At 44.8% G+C, this 23232-nt stretch overlaps 1 protein-coding gene across 2 annotated transcripts in view; it reads right to left on the reverse strand.

Moving 5' to 3' along the window:
• Window positions 1-1275: 1275 nt before the first annotated feature.
• The window catches only part of LOC144099083 (1-acyl-sn-glycerol-3-phosphate acyltransferase delta-like), a 34827-nt gene continuing 12870 nt past the window's right edge, over window positions 1276-23232 (reverse strand). For both annotated transcript variants that reach the window (XM_077632169.1, XM_077632168.1), the window contains exons 2-8: window positions 17728-17939; window positions 17032-17201; window positions 15264-15425; window positions 11297-11450; window positions 9333-9520; window positions 8340-8538; window positions 1276-4340 (exon numbers count right to left, since the gene is read on the reverse strand). In XM_077632169.1, the coding sequence (XP_077488295.1) occupies window positions 4180-4340; window positions 8340-8538; window positions 9333-9520; window positions 11297-11450; window positions 15264-15425; window positions 17032-17201; window positions 17728-17939 (1246 nt within the window). In that variant the 3' untranslated portion in view covers window positions 1276-4179. The remainder of the gene's footprint in view (window positions 4341-8339; window positions 8539-9332; window positions 9521-11296; window positions 11451-15263; window positions 15426-17031; window positions 17202-17727; window positions 17940-23232) is intronic.

The following is a 23232-nucleotide window of genomic DNA, read 5'->3' on the forward strand; positions in this document are numbered from 1 at the left end:
ATGTGCTAACGAAACTGTCAACGCTTCCGATGAAGTTCGAACATCCAGCCGACTCTGAAGCGTCAGAAGCGTCCCCTCGGCTAAGGTTAGGCTTAGCTCCCGCGGGCATCTTCGTCGCACGTCGGTTCACTTTCCTGCGAGTTCCCTTGAATTTATGCTTCGTCCGAAACTTGATACGTTTCTTCTCGGCATCCATACTGACGAAAAGCAGAAATATTTGCAATAGCTTGCGGAGCATGTTGCGAGAGGTGCGTGTCGCAGAAGAGCAGACGCCGTAATGCCGCTTCACGAGCTAGGAGCCAATGGCGTGGCCACGATCAAACCACGTGATGTGGAAGCGCACGGCTTTGGCGGTGGAAAATGCTGTTTTTATTATTATTTCATGACAGTTTGCGCAGCAACAAAGCCCGCCTCCGGGAGAAAAAGCATAGGCCTAGCTCCTCACGCAAGCCCAGCGCAGTACGATTCCACGATTTGACACCTCACACGTTTCAAAATGGGTGATTTTGGCCATTTTTCGACCCGCGTCTCCCCTTAAGTCTCTGCCAAATCTTTTGCTGTGCTCGGCAAATTCAAGAACCTGGTTAATTCTTATCGCGGTCCCAGTCATTTCGAATTAACAAAGTTTTACTGTATGCTACTCTTTGGTGCAGCCACCTCCAACTGCCCACTGTCACTCACTCACCCAGCAGAGGCATGCCATTTTGTATCACCCACCAGCACTCTCTCAGACAGCGTTTGCTTTAGTCCAAAATGTGTGTTTGTGTACAGTGTGTAGTACACTGTACGCAAGCCCATTTTAATGCAAAAGCATTCGAAGCCAAAATGCTAGTCTGCCATAAGATTCGCCTGTTGACTGGAGGGAAATGACATCACCAGAAGCGAGCATTCCCAGTGGCTGGACGAAAGTGGCACCACTTCCAATAATGGTGTCAACAGCTGCTAAGGCTTTTGCACTGCCAACACATAATGGAATTAGGTGTCCCTATAAATTTTTACTAGAACTGAGCAAAATATTTGCACCATCCTGAACTTCGGATCAGTAGTGACTATATGGACTCAAGATTGCAGTGTATCTTTCCTATCTTTTCCATTAAAACCAATTAAATCTCATTACTTGTGAATGATTTCATGCATCAGAATCAGTAAGCTATGAAAAGAGTGAACACACCTCATTTTGTAACATGCTGACAAGGCAACTCTGAAATTAGTAAAATTGCATTGCAAAAAAGCAATATCTCATGGTTAGCTCACCAAAAGAAAAACAGTCAGAAATGTGTGTGATAAGTTAAGCATATATTATTCAAACCGCACGTTGAACACCGCCAATACAGTCATTTTTTTTGTGCCAGACAAGAAACAGAAACACGCACATGAACATTTGAACCAGAGTGAGCAGAACACAAACTACACAGCCGTACCCCAGTAACCTTTCTACTAATACAAGTGAAAAGCCAGACGCTCAGCCTAAAATTATGAAAATTTTAACAGCTTTGAAGGTGTACACATAAAAATGTAGTTGCAATACAGTGCATTTTAAGGCTAAGCAGCGCAAAGAGCTTTTTGGCTTTAGAAGGAACTGCAAAGTATATAAAGTATGGGAGAATTGATTCCCAATTTATGAACCATCAAGAAAAAGGAGAATGCACGCTTCTCCTCACCTTGTGTCCATTTACTGAGTCCTGACATATAACATTGACGAGGAAGCAGCAACTCTGCATTTACCAACGAGATCAGGGTAATAACGATTCTGAAACCAATACCCTTCCATTTAATTTCCTGCCCTTCGTCAAATTGTGAAGAAGCGCCATGCTTGGCATTTGCTCTTCATATTATTGGCTCAAGTCCAGTGCTAGCAAAACGTGGCATCGCATCTGGCAGTGATGAAAGGCTTGAAATACAAAAATGGAATGGAATCGGAACAGGAGCATTATATTACACTGGCCCAGTTGTCCTCAAACAAACCAGAACAGAATTACATATAAGAGACCTATGCAGCTGGGCATTATTGCACTTAATATAATGAAATGAAGTGTGACATGACCTACAAAACAGCCCAATTTAGTCACACATGTGAAACTAGAAAGTAGCATTTGTCAGATGCAGAAAAGAGTTGTTTTTAACAACTACAAGCGTGTAAGTCTGAAAAACATGTGCATCCTTAACCTTATACAATACATACACTTTCAAAATTTCCCATGCAAGTGCTGTTATCCGGAATGAACAGATAAAGCTACTGAGGGAAATTAAATATAGAGACGTGTAGCGTCAAATAAACATAAAATATGCATATATTCTATACAACATGAATCTTTCGAAAACAGCACCACTGAAAGATCTATCTAAAATCATATTGAAAGCACTACTTCTACTGTCATGACTTGTGCTATTACATCAATACTAACAGAAGACCACAGTGTAAGTCAAACATGCAAAAACCCCAAGTGTTAGCCGAGAACGCTTTTCGAAGTACAACAGATCTGCATCTGAAAAATTTCAGCAGTTCAAGACTGGCTGAACAATTCCAACTTCATATAAACCATGCTGCTCCAACAAACTTGACAACTAAATTGCACAAAGCTGCTTAATTTTGACCCACAATATAAGTAAACAAGGAGGTAGAAACTTTAAGCTATCCACCCCCAACCCCTCGGCTACAATGATTTTTTGCTTTGAATTTGGAAGCAGCATCACAGCTGTTCTACACACCGGTTCATTGCACCACTTGGCTACACAAGCGTGAAAATACAAGGTGATATATTTTTCCTTTGTACTACTACAATGACTTATGACTATACGGACAGGCCACAGCATATACATATGTACACATACACAGTGTATATATGACCGAATACTTCTAATTAATTGGCATATAACTTGCCTGCTCAAAAGTACATCAATGACATTAGTTGTCTCAATGCAGACAAAGGCAGAAATGAGGCTACCTGCCGAAGCTAGACGACATGGGTAATTTTCATACAAAACAGCAAAGTGAAGTAAGCGCAAACTAAGAAAAGCAAGTGAAATCAGAGCAGAGGTCGCCTCGGGCAAAAGGATCACTTAAGTTAGATATCAACACACATGAGCATCTAGCAGTGAAATGCAGGCCTTACACTGGAAAGCCTAGTTTTTTCCTTTTTACATACAACAATGCTAAAACCACAACACTTGCAGCAGCAGGCAAAACATGTGATTTTTCAACCACAGGCTTGCATCAGGTTCTTTGATCACACAACATGAAAAAAAAAAAAATTAATGCAGTAATGCCATTAATAAACCAGTGGTTCTGTGTAAGGGAAAGAACTATTCCAAGGATAAAAGAATTACTTTAAACAAACAACCGGCATATCACAGCTAATAGGCAATCCAGGAAGGGTCACTGAAATCTCTTCGTTATCAACAGAGCATAGCAGCCGACAAAAAGAATGTGCTACACAACATGGGAAAAAAATTTAAAGGATAAGGAAGGTTAATGTGTGCAGTTAGGTGGCAGAAAAAAGAGAAAAAAAGACAAGTTTTAATAAACAAACAAAGAAAACAGTTCACTAGAAGTGAATAACAAAACGGGAGTAGCTCTTGAATCAGTATTCACAATAAGAGTGACCATACACACATGCTCCTATGCAATTTAGCTCAAGGAAGGTTGGCTGATTTCTGCAGACAGTGCAACTTGTAATCACATGAGACTACTTGGAAAAAAGGTGGAGTGGGGGGGGGGGGGGGGGGGGGGGGGGGGGGGAGCTGGTGCCTGCCACAGAAACACGCAGAAATTAGTCGCCGCTAGCATTCAACAATAAGCTCTCCATGCATCCAGATGTTAAGAACAGCTAGGCCCTGTAGAAAATGGGTGGTGCTATTCCACCTAAATGCATACCGATGTTACGAACACAGCACGCATGGGATCATGGGATGCCTTGAGGAAAGAATGGGGTATCAGTCACTAAAATATGCAGCGTTGCGCAATCTAAATTGCATGTGACAGCTCTAGTATCAGTGCAACTCCCATAGAATGTGCTCGACACAAGAAGGACAGAGAGAAAGGCATTGAAAACTAAGGAACAGTGGCACAGAGGAAAGTCCTCTGCACTACAGCAGGTCACTGCAGTGTGTGAATACATGGTGCATGAGTGACACATGCTTCACGAGAGAGAGAGACACAGTCTTTGATGAAAAGTCACCTCAGGATGAACTTCTGATGACAGGTTCCTTTCTCAAGACGGCAACACCATTTTCACGTGGCTTGTCGCCGTCACTGTGCGAGGAAGCACGATCTGTGGTCCCATATTTGGAGCTCTTCTTTATTTCCGACAAGCCAACCATCCAGTGAAGAACGGAGAACACTGCAAAAACGAGACCAGACAGCAGAACAATGACTCTGGTGAACGTAAGCACAGACAAAACACATCTGCATCATTCTAAAACACTGCAAATAAACTGTGGCACTAGACTTTGATCTCCACAAAGACTGTTCCTGGAAGCGACAGCAACGGGCCGATGTTGTGCAAGTATTTCTGGGAATGAGACTTTGCGAGGAATGAACCCTGGTCCAGCTTCTCAATGACCAATGCTCATGCCACTAGTGATGAGCGCTCAATTTTACGCCTCAAGCATGTCGCAGAATGCTCGCTGTGTGGTCCCGGACACTGCAGACTGAGTACAGTATTCTGTTGTGGGAGAGGCACACTACAGTGAAAGCTCGTTAATTTGACCCCCGTTAATTCGGACAATCGGATAATTCGACCTGCACGCATGGTCCCTACAATTATATATAGGAGTCTATGGGGCAAAACTCTCGTTCATTCGGACAAATTTTACCGCCCATCAGTTAATTCGACCTAGTTCCACGGCCCGCCAAGAGCGGCGCTACTGTAAAGTTGGAAAAAAAGAATGTAACGTAGGCCATCCGTACGGTCATCGTCATCAGCAGTGCGAGAGAGGGCGAGGGAAGCAAGGTTAGCAGTGGCCGAAGCGCCCGGTGTCTTTCTTTGTGCTTCGTTGCCTCTTGCAGTCGTGCTCAGTCGTCGTGTTAATCCTATCTTCAGCAAGTCTCGTTTTGGTGTGTGTCGTCGTTGCCCCGTGTTTCTTGCTGCTACGATCGCGGTTATTGAACCCTAACACGCCTTTTCTGGATATTGAGTGCTTTGCCAGCGTGTTTACTGTGCTGTGTTTACTGTGCGCCGTGCCTGCGCGCCTCGCCATCGCATCCTGCTCCGATGGCGACACCGGCAAAGCGGCCGAAGTACAACCAGGCGAAGGACCTAGCCACGAAAGTGGAAATATTGAAGGTGCTGAAGGAAGGTGTTTCACGCTCTGACGTGATGGTCAAGTATGATGTTAAAAGAACCACCTTGGCCACTTACGTGAAGAATGAAAACAGCATTACGGAGGCGTTTGACAGTGAAGCCTACGGTGACAAAAGGAAACGACTGCGGACTGCGGCCCACCCGGAACTCGAAGAAGCCGTAATACGATGGATTAGAAACGCACGTGAGGCCTACCTCCCTGTGAGTGGGCCATTAATTTGTGCCCAGGCTGAAAGGTTCGCCACAAAAATGAACCTTGAAGAGTTCAAAGCTTCTGAAGGTTGGCTTGCTCGCTTCAGAAGCCGTCACAATCTGACTTTTAAGAGTGTGTGTGGCGAAAGAGCATCCGTGGACGAAGACAGGATCGAGGAGTGGCGGATCACCGGGCTTCGTGAACACCTAGCTGCGTACGACGCTCCGAATATATTTAACGCCGACGAAACAGCGCTTTTCTTTAAAGCACTCCCGGATAAGACGATCACCTTTAAAGGTGACCCCTGCACAGCAGGGAAAAGAAGCAAAGAAAGGGTCACTGTGCTACTTGCCGCCAACATGACGGGAACAGAGCGTCTGCCTCTCCTAGTGATCGGAAAGGCTCAGAAGCCGAGGTGCTTCAAGAACGCGCGGTGCCTTCCGGTTGAATACCAAGCCAACAGGAAGGCTTGGATGACGTCCAGCATATTTCAGTCCTGGCTTCATCAAATGGATCGGCGTTTTCGAGCTGAGAAACGGAAGGTCCTCATGGTTGTGGACAATTGCAGTGCTCACTGCAAGGTGTCGGGCCTGGAATGGATTAAGCTTGTGTTCCTCCCGCCGAATACAACCGCAGCCCTTCAGCCCATGGACCAGGGCATAATCCAGCATATAAAATGCAAGTACAGGAAGCATGTATTGCAGCGCATGCTTCTCTGTATGAAAGCTGGGAAGAAGTACGACCTTACGCTCCTCAGCGCTTTGAACATTCTGGCGCACGAATGGGCCAACACGCCTACAGCAGTTATTGCGAACTGCTTTCGGCACAGCGGTTTTGTGCAACCGAACTGCGGTGTGGGGGAACTGCCGACAGAAGCAGCTGACGCAACCACAGAAGACGACAGCTGTTTCGACAGCGTTTCGCCTCCTGCCGTGCGGCTCGCGGATTACGTGTCCATCGATGTTGTGTCGCCATTGCCGGTCAGCTGACCGAGGACGAAATCATCCAAGAAGTGACAGGCGCCAACAACGACGATTCGTCGGAAAATGACGATTGTGAGCACCTGCCCCAAACGCCGAAGCGCACGGTGAAAGAAGCCGCAGAAGCCTTGTCCGTGCTGGAAGACTTCTGTGAACAAATTCCGGATGGTTCGCGTGCCGCGGAGCATCTGGCAGCTGTTAGAGCTATTGTAGCCGCTCAAATTCACCCGAAAAAGCAGACGACGATAACAAACTTTTTTGCCAAATAAAGGTATGTCATGCTGGGGCAAATTTCATGTTTTTTGTGGTTCATTCGATATTTCGACATTCGGTTAATTCGACAATTTTTCGCAGTCCCGTCAGTGTCGAATTAACGAGCTTTTACTGTACTTCCAAAATTATCTCTCGTTCACTTGAATTCATCAAACCAGTGCATGAACTACCGTGATATAACGGTGATTGTGTAAGAGCTGCGGCTAGCAGTGCTGGCCACAAAGGTGCATCGTTTCGCTTACAATGAAAATATATTCCGAGCATATGATACTTATCCCAACAGGCCTTTTTGTTTTGAGTATGCGAGCTTTTCGTTTCAAAAATTTATATTACTGGAAAATATCCAGGCTTTCTGCACCAACAGAAAACAAGTGCTGAAGGTGCGACGGCACCTTGCATTGCAACTAAATGCTACAACCACTTCTGCTTCTTCAGTTAATCGGTGAGCCCTCATGGACATCGGTCCTGGCAAAGATCAAAGTCTGAGCATGGGCCATGTTTTCAAGTCACTTTAAGCGATTTTCATGTTCATGAAATCAATTTTCGCCATCCGACGTTTGTAGAAAATGGAGAAGAGCAGCACGCATACAAGCTACAATGCCAGCACCTCGTGCCAGATGGTGCTCATGGTCTTGCAGCCAGGCTGGCCTGGTAACCTTGCTGTCTTAACTAAACAAGCACCTCTTCAGACCGCATTTCAGTACTTTCAATTTTCTCTGAAACTGTAAAGCATCTCCAAAGGGAGGTCACCAGGAAAAGAGTTTACAATAATTGCTACGCCAAAAGGTGACCCTTTCTTATCCCCCACAAGTCCATCAAGAAAGTCTCCCAGGATTATAAACATGCTCAGCTCATATAAAAGGCAGTGGAGACTCTTCTCTTGCCTCAATATCTTCTATAATGGCCCAAATTAAGCCCATACACTAAGCCAGAAGTAAATATTGGTTGGTCAGGAGTGAATATCGGTTGGGTTGGGTTAGGTTTAACGTCCCAAACCTGCACATTGGCTACGCAAGAAATAGTAATGCAGGGCCCCACATAAACTTTGACCACCTGAAGTGCTTTAGCGTGCAATGACATCACACAGAAAACTTGTGTTTTTGCATTTTGCCTCCATATATATGCGGACGCCACGCCTGGGATAAAATCCGAAGTCCTTGGGCTCAGACGCCGAATGCCAGAGCCACAAATGCGCCGCGGTGGCCCAGTGGTTAAGGCGCTCAACTACTGAGCCGGAGTACCCAGGTTCGAACCCAACCGCGGCCGCTGCGTTTCAACGGAGGCGAAACACAAAAGCCGCCTGTATACTGTGTGATGTTAATGCGCGCTAAAGATCTCCAGGTAATGGAAATTATTCCGGACCCACTACAGCACCTTCTTCCCCGTCTTGTTTCACTCCCTCCTTTATCCCTTCCCTTCGGGTATCCATCGAGATAAGTGAGACAGTTACTGCATCATTTCCTTTCCTCAGAAACCAATTTTGAAATTCCTAGGCCACTGTGGCACATAGAAATCGATGTCAAATGCCTCAAAAGTTGAAGTGGGATGAAGTACAATGAAAGAAAAGGTGGGAGTGACACGGCAACTCACAAAGGGCGAAGAATGTGGAGAAAGCAACGACAGTGAATGTGCTGCCACTGGTGAGGACTGCATAGAAGGCGTAGAGGCAGGGCACCGCAACAATTGCACTCCAGATGCACAGAACCACGAGTGGCCAGATCCGCACGGGCAGTTCCCTCGAGGTGCCAGGGAACTTGCCAGTCTTGAGGTAGTCGTCCATCTCCTTGTCCTGCATCGCACAGAGGTGTCAAGAGCAAGACAACACCCTCCCTTAAAACCAACAAAGGAGTAAGCCAGGCTAGTTGGTACATTCTTTGCATGGAAACAGCGCAGCAGGCAGGACCAAGAAAGGAAGACAAAAACACGGGCTCCCTTAAAAGCCAACTCCGAAGGCTTTTTGATCATTTTGAGTTGATAATCATATCACATTCCTTAGAGACCCAATCTCGGGTACAAAAAACTTTTTGAAACACAAAGTAGCAGTATTTAAAAACAGCAAAACAGAGAAAGCCGAAACTGAAACTGGGTATCGATCAAACGATGACATCACAACAGACCGTCCTATGATGTCATGGGTAGTTTTACAAAAACGTGTCGCGTGTGCGTTGACTGACCAAACTGGCAACTGTAAGCGAGAGCTTGGGTCATTATTTGTCTGAAATGGCCAAAAGCCAGCTCCAAATTTTGTCTGAAATGGCCGAAAGTCAGCTCCAAATTTTGTCTTTCAGCAAAAGCACAGCGAATATCGAAGGTTGTGCATCCAGTGATGTCGCACACACAAGGTTGCAGTGTAAAGTTGTAGCACTAACTTTTCTGGGCCTTCATATCATACCCCTATTAGGGACACTCGGGTTCAAAATTAAAATGCATCGCCCTCTTACTATTAACCTGCACTCTTGAAAACTTTTTGCCTTCTTATGCATATGCCCACCTAACTGGATTGCTTGTGTGTTCTAAGATGACAAGCACGCCTAAAAAAATATGCATTATGTTACCTGTAAACAGGAGTTACAGCTGACCTACCTTTTCAACATAAAGGTCGTAGAGGAACTTGGTGCATTCTTCGTCGGAGTCGATCGGAACATTGTCGAGGGGTACTCTTCGGAAATAGAGATCACCCAAAAACGGTCGGCCGTTGAGGACATTTTTGATTGTTGGCAGGTTGGGCGAGTTCTTGAAACCGAGCTGCACGTCATAAACGGCCGAAGAACCTGCAGGAATGATAAAAAAGAAAGTCGACAACCAGAGCCTAAGGTCAGGTTCTGCGAAAATGTCGAAATCCTGGGTTTCTATGCCCTAACAAAACGTGCATGTGCTGTACAATATATGGGCAGCAATGGCAATGCACCAGTCATAGACTGCTAAACACAGCAGCTGCTAAGCACCCGTTCCTTGGCCTTGGTACTACTTGTGTTGCCTATATAAAGATGAGGAGGAAAAGTACCGTATTTACACGCATAATTTGCGAACCCATAACTTATCACCCGGGTTTACAAAAAAAAAAACTTTTTACTCGCATATTTTACGCACCGCGCTGCGCTAGACCAGCATCATGCACGCGGGCTCTACCCTATGGCTCTACCCAGTAGCATTCGGCTATTCCGCGTTTGTTCGGAAGGGTTTTTGAATCTTTCGTGCACTGGGCGTTCATGGTGGTGCCAGAGGCCGCTGTTACAATCGTGGCGGCACCAGCGGCATCGCCACTCAGAACGGCCCGCAGCGCTTCCGGGGAGGATCGGCAGCTGATAGAAGAGCCAACACCACTGTTTGTTTGGCTGATGCATGTGACCCGACTGCCGGCTACGCTTTTCTTCCTGGCTCTGATGGCTTGTGTTTGGTTGTTCGGTCGTGTCTTGCGATGGGATATCACGACTATACGGCAAGTTTCAAACTGCTCGTCAGCGCCTTATCACGGCGTGGAGCAGCGAAGCCAGCGAGAATAACCGCATGCGCACAAGTTTGCCCATAGACGACAATCGTCGGAAAACTTGTGCGCACGTGGCTATTCTCGCTGGCTTCTCAGCTTCGCGCCGTGATAAGGCACTGACAAGCAGTTTGGTCGATGCTCGCGCAGTACTGTTAAAGAATTGTGTGGAGTGATAATTGATTTATTGATTCGCGGTTGCTTTCCCGGACGAAGTTGCGAAAGCAAACTTACGGAATCCTGAACTACAGAACGATTGGCTGGGCCGCAAGCGATGGCGCTGTTTTAACGTCTTATTCAGCTTCGTGCATGCACCTTCATGCCATCCCGCAGGGGGGGGGGGGCGGCAGCCTTTCATTTAGAGTGAACTTTTTTTCAGGGGGGCAGCCAGTGTGGAGTGCGGGTACGGGTGCTGACGTATACGCAGCAACATACACTATACCTATATAGCGCGTTATGAGCTTTGTCGAGTTCTTTAAGTCGCGTTCGCGAAATCCCCGCGTAATTTGCGCACCCCCTTCTTGGAGCCCTAATTTCTGAATAAAAAGTGCGCAAATTATGCGCGTAAATACGGTATGAGGAGGGGGTGTGGAGAGAGAGAAAGCACTTTGAAGAAGCAGCAGCATTAGTAGAAGGAGGAGGAGGGTGGGTCCGAGCAGGCAAAAAAAAAAAGATCCGGGGGGCGCAACAGGCATTCTCGCCGCTCAAGCATCATGTGAACTTGTGAGGCCGCAAAGATGAAAGAGGAGCAGGTCAGAATAGGGAAAAAGAGGGTCGTTGGGGATGCAGCTGATGCCAGGATGACGCAACACATGCAACTGCTGCACAGGTCAAACAATGAGAAAGGATAATCGTAGAGAATTTTATTTGTTGCTAAACACATTCAAGGATCCAGGAGATTTGATGACACTAAGCGTCGTAATTCTGGGTATGTAGATGGCACAGTCAACAGCAGAACTTTTGCAATACACTCTCCAGTTAACAACATCAAATAACATAGCTCAAAATTTCAAAAAGCAGCTGCCAAGAGATCAACCACAAAAAAAAGGGCACCCTAACAAACCTCGCTCCTTGAAGTGGCGGGTGCAGTACACAAAGCCCTTGGGCCTTGGAAGGAGGTGGTGCTTCAATTTGGGCAAGTTCCTCTTGGCTGCAAACTCCAGGCTCAGCTCGTGCTTGGCCTTGTTGAAACGAGTCCCTTCCGAGAACATAAGCAGCTAGGGAACACGGAGAGAAAAAAGGACAGAAAAATTAGCCCCACAACAGCCTTTCATTGTTCACACACTATCTCAGCGCTACATTATATCTGCGCTAGTATACCTGCACGACTCACACCATGTAACCCACTTGGGCATGCAGAAAATATTGACTCACTAAATTTGGTTTTATGAGGTCTAATGTCCCAAAGCGACTAAGGCTATGAGGGACGCCGCAGTGATAGGCTGTAGGTAATTTCGACCACCTGGGATTCTTTACTGCACACTGACACTGCACAGTACAGCCGGACAAATCTTTAGCTGGCGTGCGCGACGGCCACTTTTTCTGTGCTCCTGCAGCTCATGGTGGAGCAAACTTTCGAAAATATCAAATCTAAGCACAGGCTCACTAAGCCCGTGCCTAATACCGAGCTTTCTGCAAGCTTGCTTCGTCACAAAGCGGAGGAGCGCAGAAAAAGCGGCCGTCGCGCACGCCAGCTAAAGATTTGGCCAGCTGTACATGGGCTTCTCGCTACCGATAAGCGACCACCACATCAGGGACCAAACCTGGTAACAGTGCATGTGAGCACTGTTACCTAAAAACTAAAAATGAACGCTTGGGGCTTTTCTTCCATTTCCATCACTTAAAGACTGATGTGACAAATCAGCCAGTTAAACTGCATGCATATTAACATGGCACAGCGCATTTCATGCCAGCAAATCTCAGTGTACTGATCAGTCACAAAAGTGCCAACTTTTATTGAGATGATCAAGGAACTGCAAGAAATAAAAATTCTTCTCAAAAGCCTTAACCCCTTGGCAAACTTAGAGCAAATTTTGCAATTTCCGTCTCATGATGAGTCCAGCTAGATGTGTGTTTCTTGGCACTCTGTGTTCGCAAGCACGCTTCATCCAAGGAAATTTTTTTGCTTTGCCGAGAGACGGTAGCCGGGTACTAAACGACCAATTTGGTACCATGTTCGAGAATATATATATATATATAGCGAAAGCTCGTTAATTCGAACCTCGATAATTCGAATTTTCTGATAATTCGAACTACACTATTTGGTCCGGCCAAGCTCCATAGACATCTGTGTATAAAAAATCCCATTAATTCGAAAGCGAGTCGGTTCCGCTACGGATAATTCGAACTACGCGCCGCCCCATCTGAGCGGCTTGGCACACAGCACGTGGCCAAAAAAAAAGCACGTCCGCATAGTTAGAGGCTGCACACGTCCTAAACGGGGACAGAAGATGGAACCAGATAAAACCGTGGAAGAGTTGGTAAAGCATAAATGGCACCATCACCGACGCGGCGGCCGGCGGCGCTGGAGGGTACGGGCTGGCGGCCACGGTGGCGGCTGCATACCCTCATTTCCGCGCAGCCTCCGAAACTCGCAACTAAATACTACTGAGTCCTATTAATTCAGAAATACGGATAAGTACTGTCGGCGTGGTCCCAGCCAACGCACATGAAAGGCTATAACTTCGTACGGGCGCTACAAATTACGTGCGAAAAACTTATTTTTTTCTTTGCGAGTGTCGTCCATCCTTCCACCCAACAGTCGCCAATGGAAGCACGCGGTCAGCCGCGATCATGACGCCGACTTTTTGCATCGCCCCGCTACAGTGTTCTAGAAACTTCTAGAATACTAGCCCGGCGGTCAGCCGTTGGCCGGAAGCGGCCAACGTGGGCTGTCAACGTGGACCAATCAGGGCGCGACAGCGTCTGACTTCCGCCCGCTTCTACAACATGGCCACGCAGGCCGAAGTGGCCTCTCGCTTCACCACGAACTCGTCGTTGCCGCTACACTGTGCCTCATTTTCACAGCAAACAAAAGTCGCACAAAGCTTTCGCTTTGTCTGAAGATGCCTGCAGCACAAAATTTTAGCAATGAAACGCGCCAGATTTTCAGAATGCTTCTGGATTTTGAAAGATGCTAGGCTTAGCCACTACGCGTCGGTTGACGTCAGGAAGCACAAGAGGTTCAAACAGGTTAACTATTGTGGTTCAGAAAGTGGTCACAAAGAATAATTCGTCCGCTTTGTCGTCGTTGAATAAATAATAGCTTAATTGTAAATGTGCAGCTGTTCTTTTCAGCATTTTACTAAGCATATAGAATCACGCCATTTTTTAAATCATCCCGGCAGCGGTCTGGCGGCAGCCGCCCGTTTTCGGCGTTCCGCCGCGTCGCTCAAAATCTGTAGCGCAAGTTCTCTCCATGTGAGTCCCCTAAATACGGTAAATATACTGTAATGCAAATGGTTCTTGTAAGTTTTTTCGAGGCCAATCAATAATTCGAACATCGAATAATTCAAACTTTTTTTCCCGGTCCCGTGAAGTTCGAATTAATGAGCTTTTACTGTATACGACTATTAGAGGGTAATTTAAATTGCCCAGGACAGAAAACTATAATACCAAAAAAGGCAGAGAGGTAGACAAAAACTTATTAAAGAGATGCTGAGGTCGAGCTGAAATTGGCCGAAGCTAATAGATTACCGCAGACTAATCACAAAGATACTACCCTCACCAAAAACGTAAATTTTATGAGCTAGAAATGACCAAAACAACGAAACACAGGTATCACCAGCACCGGCCATTTACGCAAGCAAACTGCGGTGACACTAAGGCAGTTTTGTGAGCATGGATCACTGAGGCCAGGCTACATCGTCATCTACACGATCACAGAGTCCATTTTGGTGCAAACATCACAAGTTTAAATCGAGAGACGGGCAAATTTTCGATCCCGTTTTCTTTCCAGTAAGTGCATCTTTTACTGCCAAACAGACATCAACGTAGCTGCACAATCAGTTTTCATGAAAAACAAAATTGGACAGAGCTGTGGTCGGTGTCTTCTTAAAACATCATAGGCATCAGTACGGTAATACCGCAGATGAAATCTACTGTCAGAGCGTCTTAAAAAACACTGCACAGCTGAAACAGTACCATCATTACAGTGCACATATTTTATTGCAGAATAACTACTATACATATATATAAAGCCACTACTGTTAGAAATAACTGCTCACCAACTAGCTTAGTAAAAACCAATATTTAAATGAATAAGGCAGTAAAGTGGCGCTCTTAAAAGCTACCTACAACTTTCCCCACACGAAATAAAGCCCATTTTTTGCTACAGCACAAATTACGCACCAATCAAGTCCGGCAACTGAAATTTTACATGCCAAATCAACAATGCTGAGTTAAAATTTTTGATCTGCGCTTAGCATTCTCAACGAATATCTGCCAAAGTAATTTCTCTGGTCAAAATTGAGAGTGGCTAAAGTCGCTAACTTGAACAATTGCCCATCAAGCACCACACTAAAAAGAAAAAAATTCTTCGGCTCCCCTCAATCTGCATGCCCTTGGAAGATAATGACTGTCAAACAAATCACATAACCACCATTATACAAATCTGCACCTAAACTGCATTGACTAGTGGGTGGCTCTAGACAAATCTGGACACTTTACCCGTTACAGTTCGCTCCCTAGATATGCAAAAAGAAACCAAGCTCACAAACTTTGTAACCTTACATAAACAAGTTCAAAGAAAGAAGTAACTGCTATGAAAACTCCAGAACATAACAATAGACGTGTATTTGCATAGTGCATGCTCATTTGCACACTAGCTACTTATGGGAACTGTGATTTCTAGCGTGACATGCAACCTTTCTTACCAAAAAATCTGGTAGTTGATAGGTGTACCTCACTAATTCCAGAATCAACCCAATGACATCACTGCTCTGCTTACGTACTACTGGTTAAAAATGCAGCCTATGTTGTTTTCTCCCAACCTGCTCTGTTCCCCTTCAATCAACAATGCCATCACTCACCAGGATCTTGTCCTTATAGTCGAGAAGCAGGTCCAACTTGCTGCCAATGGTCTTAGAGTCCTTCTCCCAGCTTCTTTCCAGAAAGATGATTTCTGAGAGAGCCCAGTTCCAGCCAATGACGGGAACATACATTAATGACTTTTTGGCAAATGTTTTTGCATTCTGCAAAGAAAATGTGGAAGCAATCGCCTGTGATGTCTTGTAATATCAGGAACAAGCACTGTCAGTGGTGGCCTAGTGTATTAACACTCTATTAAGCTGCACTGATTTATGAACAACATGCATAGTTATCACTAGTCCCTTCAATCCATTCAGTAAGGCCGTTGTGACAAAAAGCTTTTAGTGCATATTCCATAGGCTAGTCAGTAACAAATTAATTAAATATTTATCGACTGAAACTGGGATGATTCTGTCACGATTATCAATTTTGGCAGCTTGAAAAGCACATGACAGGCTTTCAGACCAATTTTTGTTCTAGTTTGAACACAATTAATAACCCATGCATCTAAAAAATTTACTTAATCGCGTGACCAAATAATCATTATTGCTTGAATTGTTTTCTCCTAAAAGAGCATAAAACAGACATTTATAGGCCCCAATTCTCCTGCAAGAGAATGCATGGAGTACAAAATGCCTAATCCACATGCACTGCCTTGGTTAGAAACTCTTAAAAGTATTTGTGTGAGGAATTTTTCCGTAAGGGGACACCCTCGTATTTCTGTGTCTCAATGCAGTGTCCCAGTGGCCAGATGCCAGAAAAACTAAGGAATGTGAAAAAAAAAGCAGCACAAGCTGCTTAATCAGCACTTCCAAAATTCAAAATTCAGAGCTATCTTTCGTAGTGACTGATTTTGAAGCATGATTTCTATATCTCAGGCGGCTGACACTATGACTTTACACTGAGATATATGTTGGGAAATGCAGCTTGTGTAATAATGTCAGGATTTCATATCTTTTTGCAAGCAGAAACAAAAACTACTGACATCTGCACAGGTTGTATCACGTTTAAAACAAGACCAACCGAACTGTTTTTAACAATCATCAACACCAAGTACAAATACTAATTTAAGGATGCCTACAATGCTTGCGTAGGTTTAGCAAAGCTGAAATTTTAGCCCCATTTGTTTAAGACAAGCAAGCCCAACTACCGAACTCTGGAGAAATCAAGGCCAGGCTTTTGAACAAAGAAAATCAATCACAAAGCCCGCACTGTGTGCATCTGAGCTCTTTATCACAGCTGATTCACAAATATTTGCAAGTCAGCTGATACCGAGTCGGCACAAAAAGTGAAAACTTTCATCCGCACACACCTCAAGAACTTTCCACCTCTCTCTGTGCATATCAAACCACATAGAATAAGATGAATTCTCAGTTTGATCACTCACATTCTACACAGAACTTACAATCACTTCAAACTTGCTAGGACATCTGTACAGGAACAAAACATACATTTATACAATGCCAACGTTGTAGCCATGTAGGCACTAAATGTGCACTTGCCTACATGGCTAAAGTGCACAGTGTTTTCCATGTACATTATTTTATTTTCAGGCTTCTTGATCACTTCATTCTTCCAAACATATGGTCTGAGCGGTGTGCAAGTAAAAAGTAAACTAAGGATACAGCCACACCAAGGGCTCTAAAATTAAAACCACCAAAAGAGTTGTACACAATTTCCAAAGATGTCGAGGAAGCCCCCAAACAATAGCAAGGGACAGAACTCGCCCCCCCCCCCCCCCCCACCCCCTCCCTCCAGCATAACACTCACGGCAAGCATCTTGAACTGGTCGCAGATCATCCAGCAGACCAGCCAGTCCACCTCAAAGCTGTGGTTCATGACGCACATGTGATGGTCTTTGAGAAGGGCCTCCAGGTCTTCGTCTGTGCCCCACACAATGATGCGGCTCCCTGACCACCACTGAGCAAGGGCTACCACCTCTGCAGTCAAAGAGGACAGCAAGGAACAGCTTGAAGGCACTCAAAAGCAGACTCTTCGTCATCACTGGATATATCTTGACTTGGATATTTGCACAAAGGGGAAAAAAAAAGCATTGCAGTAATTAGAGCAGAATTCTAGAGGACAGCAAGGCAGGCGCACAAACAGCTAGGAAGCGCGTGGATCCTAGCATGGAGACCTTCATATGGAGACAATGGAGACATTAGCACTCCGCTCACAGAAGCACCCACTGCAGGCCCATCTGGATCACATTAAAACGTACAGCCCTTACTCCTGAGCCCAAACTCCTCAGCTTACACGGCCACTCCAAGTAACTCACTCCTTGGAGGCCTTTTAGGCCCAGTGATCTCAGGCTCGGCTAAGAACATTTCCAATGGCCAAGAGAACAACAAGTGGGTTTCCGGTTTTAGCACATCATGGCGACAGACAGCCACATCATTCACTCTGGAGAGAGTCCTAAAAAATCAATCGCCATAAAAAATTACAGGCAGTTTCGCTGGTACTCACGTGACCAGGAGGCATAGATGAGGTAATAGTTGATGCGGCGGTAGAGATGCCGTGAGAAGGGCCGCACTAGGCAGTAGACGAATAGCTGTAAGACATTGAGCACGAGACCACTCGAGAGGAATGTCAGCGTGAAGAATGTGTGGCACAGGAGATTCGTCTTGACGGCGGACCAGAGCCTCTGCGGCATTGTGGATCGCCCCTCGTCCTCCTTCCTGCAATCACCCACGCAGAAAAAAAATAAAAATAAACAACTGATCTCGTGGCCTTAGCCCGCTTTTGTACACTACACTGGTACCAAAGGCACGAAACAAGGAACAAGCTTCTAGTTGCTTAATTACCCTGACACCGGCAAGCTAATGCTATGTGAAGGTATAATCATTGACGGCTTTTGGAATAAGAGACAGGCATGGTCAGCATCTACAAAGTGCGGTGCACCAGGAAGCTCCAGCTCTGCCTGCAGCAAAAAGCACCCAAGACACATTTCTGTTAAGATTTTTAATTCGGAAAATAAATTAATCTGTACAGTGACGTTATACGAAAACCTGATGAAACGAAAACCATGCCAATTATCTGACACAACAAAACAACATGGGTTCCATCTACCAAACCTTGCATGAAAACCCCACAACGAAAAACTTCCAGATAGGCTCTTTTCTTCTTTTCATTTAAGGCAACTGCCTTTATTGACGGGGAAACCCAGCAGATGCACGTGTACTCGTAACAATATCATGGACTTGAGAAAGGGAGAAACCTGAAGAGGGAAGACTGAGAAAAAAGGCATATGAAAAAAAAGCACAGTAACTGTCGTTCTCTTGGTGGACACCTCAATCATGTCATGATGGAAAAATGCGATCCTTTAACATGCACTGACATCACAAAGCAGGCAGCCATCTTTTGCATTTTGCCTCCATCAAGACGAGGCACGAATTCGCCCAGTGTCTTTAAGGTCAGCATACAAACGCTGCAGAAAATAGAAGGCTGAATTTCATCCCGCGTCCTTGTCTTCAGCAGGTGACAGCCGTAGAAGACACTGCCGTGGCAGTAGCGAACTTGGAGCGTATATGCATAACATTGATTCAAAGCCAACCAATATCAACTACACAGCCTTGGATTAGATATTTGCAAGTGACCTACATAGTGCTGACCGTATAAATTTAGCGGCACAGCTCATTTCATCATCATCACCACCACTAGCCTTAGTATGCTTACTACAAGACAAAAGCCTCTCCGATATTTCTCGAATTAGCCCTGTCTAGTCTATTTCAGTTATGTACCTATTAAGTGCAGTAATAAAAATTTTGCGTAGTCCTGGAGCATGTCTTTGGATAGTGTGACTCTGTACAGTACGAGTGCAGCACAGCATGCGCTGCCTGGGCTGTCACCACTATTCTTTTAGAGGATACAGAAAGAAGCCACAATTTTTTTTTTCTTTGTCTCGCTTTACTTTCAGCACATAATTATATTATTTTAAAATTGCTATAAATAGGCAATATTGTCATTCTGTTGCCCAAAAAAAATATATTGGAAGGACACCTAACCTTTGCCTTTAAGAGTGGAACGCGACAGCGTGTTACAGCACTGCCAGGGAGTCCAGGGAATGCCATCACCCGTTCGGCGCGACGCTTTGCCCGTTAGACAAATCGCTCTGCTACGTACGGTGAAACGGACGCACGGAGCGGCAAAATTGTTCACCGCTCACCGCGTGATTCCTGCGTGCCCGCGCGGCCCCACTGCGCCCGAACGAGATGAGCAGGAGGCGCTAGGGTGCCTCGATGCCTGGCATCGAGGCACCCTAGGAGGCGCTGCCGTTGCGCGCCATCTGTTGGGGCAGTGGCATACATTGCGAGGAGGAGGAAGAGGGATTTTTCGCTCTCCTCTGCGCCTGCCGTCGCGCCCTATCTGTTGAGGCAGTGGGGTACATTGTAAGAAGGAGGAGTGCGAGGAGGAGGATTTTTCGCTCACGGCCGACGCCGACTTTTCTGAGACACGAGCTCCTTAACGCTGTCGCGTTAAAAAAACGGGAACATGTTACACTGCTCCTAAGTGGGACAAGATTTCACTGTAACATTTAGTTTCCATTCCGGTCACGTCTGTCTCTTAGCTTAAAATGGCTACATGGACAAGAAATTGTGACGATTGCACACAGCTGGCTATACCACTGAAGCCATTCATTTTCTGTGCAGGCATAGCGAGTCTCTGAAACTAGAACAGCAGAGATAAGGAGCTTGCTCAAACACGGCACAAGATAACAAAAAATACTGTATTTAGTCCATCGCTAGGCCGCCTCGCTGAATTCGTCCTATCCACAGTTAAGCTAGCACGAGACACTACGCTACGAATTGGCTAGAGCAAAGAAAAAGGAGAACATTGAATGCTCAATGTACATTGCTTTGATGCACCAAGTTGCTATTATAAGTTATTTCTCCATATTTACCAAAGTTCATGGGTTTGATTCCGGCCAATACAAGCTGCACTTCAAACACCACAATGTGCAGAAACGCCTGCATACTGAAATTTAAATGCTCATTATAAAACCCCTGGTGACTGGAATTAACTTGAAGCTCTTTACTACAACATGCCTACAAAACAGTTGCTTTGGAACCTTACCTCAAAGCCCCTAATTTACCTATCAGTTATGGTTAAGTATACCTTGGGCCCTTCATTGTGTTTAACTCTTGTTTAATTCTTGCATCCGAAACAGATTTCTTAAAAATCAGGTCAAACCCAATATATATCCGAAAATAAGCCACCTATAGAATGCAGCCTTGCAGTGCACAAAGCTGAAGACACAGTACGAAAATTGGCACGTATCTTGTGCTGAGGCGTTTTAAGTTAAATGATGATTTTAAACCTCTTAACGCTTGTTGCTTGAGACATGCTTAACCCATATATGCCTAGAGTCCTACATGCACAACACCGCTTTTTTTCCGCATTACTCTAAATGTTTACTGGGTAAAAGCTTGCGCCTGCTAGCATAGGTTCAAGAGAGTCTAAACTTTTCCTGCCCAAGCCTTCTGATAAGTGCATTCAGTTTGCGCATTCTGTGCGTTCAGAAAGGTCCACAAGTCTTCTATGGACACCTTTTTTGAAATTCGACCACATTAACTACATTGTAATTCGGCAAGAAAAACATAATTTTAGCGCACTTTCATAAGGACTATACTGCGCGTGATGAGATATGTGATTTTAAAGTCAATGCCAAATGTTTGAAGCTCTACCACATGTAACAGCTAGCAAATTCGCCTAGTGTCCTACATCGTAAGACGGTTCAAAAGTCGGTGTTGAGAAAAAAAATTTCACCAATAAAAGGATGATTCTGAATTGCAAAACGAAATATGCCGAAAAAATACACATCGAAAAATACTTCAATTTTTTTGTTTCAAATTTCTAAAGTTTCCGCATACTGGGTTAATTTGAGGCCAAGTCTCAAAACTACATTTACGAAATGATGTCGAAAACACAAGAGCTGAGCAGACGTCTTATTGGCATCACTGTATCAAGCCTTGCCTATGCTAAAAACCTCTAGCTCTAAAGTTCCACTATGTTTAATATTATTGCTATAATACTGAATGAATTTTGTAGAAATGTTGCACAGGAGGTGATAATGTGCACAGCAAAATAACTGCAATTAAATGAGTAATAAAAATGCCTGATTTGGTAAACATTTCTGGTGCAACCTGTCATTTCGACAGCGTTCATGAAATACTGAACAAAAATTGGGCCCCTTTGAAAAACGAGTGCTTACTATGGTTATTTATTTGGTTGTTTATTTACTTTGTTTACTTGCCTTATGATGAAACAGATGACTCAATAACACCTGAATTATGAACCTCTTTGCTAGAACAACCAACTTTATACCCAAATTTCAGCTAAAGAAGTATCGCTAGAACCCCACTACGAATCCTCGAAAAAGTCAAACAGAAACGAAGGACTCTAAGTATACCATAAAAGTATTGTAAAGCAAGTGATTTTTAGATAATAATCAGGCATATATAAACTTCTTATATAAAGCTGCCAATAAAATATAAAGCAAATTATTTCTAGATATACTAAGTTTCCAACACATGAAATTTATTTCTCCATATTTTTTCATCTTTTTTAATATGTAAACAATTCCCATCTTTCGCACATTTCAAATAAAATTCAAATAAACAATTCCAAATGGATAAAGTATCTAATGGAACAAACTAATGAGACAGACAAACAATATTGGCGATGTTCATGTAAACAAACCACAAGGCGCATTACCTTTCTTATAACAGAATTTACTTAGCCTTCAATTATATAAATCATATCAGTACAAAATGGCCAAAAGACAATGGCGTGCATTAATGATGTCCACAGATTATCTACTGAAGCTTTCTGTCGGACACCATGTGCAAGTATAGCAGACTCTGCTGTACCTGCAGCTGCAATCATGCATAGACCCATGAGAACAGTATTGACGTACATCAGAGGTAACAGCAAGGCAGGCCTAGATAATTTAGAACAGCACAATTTCTATTTTAAAGTTTCACTTTTACTTTGCAACAGCAGGTGACCTCATGAAAGCAGAAGTAGGCCTCGTAAGTTATTCACAAAGGACGGAAGTGACATGGGACAAAAAATCTGTGCTGACAGCAGACTCTTGCCTGTACATACGCACACAAACAAGCTGCATCACGTCATTACGTGCGTGGGGATGACATCACAGTGCTGACCATTTCGACGAGTCCAAGAGATTGATGTAGCTTGGACTCAAGGGCCAGTATATATGTAATCACTTTTCTCCAGTTAGAGTTGTTAAGCAATCCTTGCAAGTGCAGAATACTGATAAGCAGTGCCCCCATTTCACCGTCAGAGAGGGCAGCATGGCACTTGATGCCGGAAAAATTGTACTAAACACGACAATGTGCAATTCCACATCTAATGAATGAAATCAGTGCCTTTTGGCACATCCTGAAGAATCATAGATGAAAGAAATTAATCCAATGCTCTGTGCTATATTGTGCCTCACAGGCCCGTGCTGTTGCGGCTCAGAAAACACCATAAGTTAAAATATTAAAATAACTAATTTAGTCAGACAATGCAGACCTTCGCTAGCTAGTATACAGTCTGCCATTAACCAGCACTAGAGCTTGTGGTCCAGAGGCTTATTTCATTACAGCCAAATTAACAGATTACAGCGCCTAGAACCTCCCCTTCTTGCGCCTCAATTGCACCGATTTCCCCGCTCCACGCACAGCAAAGGGCGAGAACACCAAGGCGCGAGCGACCGCGCTAATCAGCCGGCAATTAACAATTGCAACAGTTGCTGAGCGAGCGGAGAAAGGAGGCACGGAAAGCATTCCACACACGAAAGGCAGGGCACACACGCACTCGATATGCACGCAACTGCATATCGGCCCCGGCCTTTGAACAGCTGGACAGCTCCTTATCTACGACCCTCGCGCGCGCGGCGACCGCTCCTTTAACAGGTCAAAATACGAGCACGCCCTCCCTCTGCTCCTCGCTCGCGCAACCGGA

Source organism: Amblyomma americanum, chromosome 7 (genome assembly GCF_052857255.1).
Source record: "Amblyomma americanum isolate KBUSLIRL-KWMA chromosome 7, ASM5285725v1, whole genome shotgun sequence".
In the NCBI taxonomy this organism is placed as follows: Eukaryota; Metazoa; Arthropoda; class Arachnida; order Ixodida; family Ixodidae; genus Amblyomma; species Amblyomma americanum.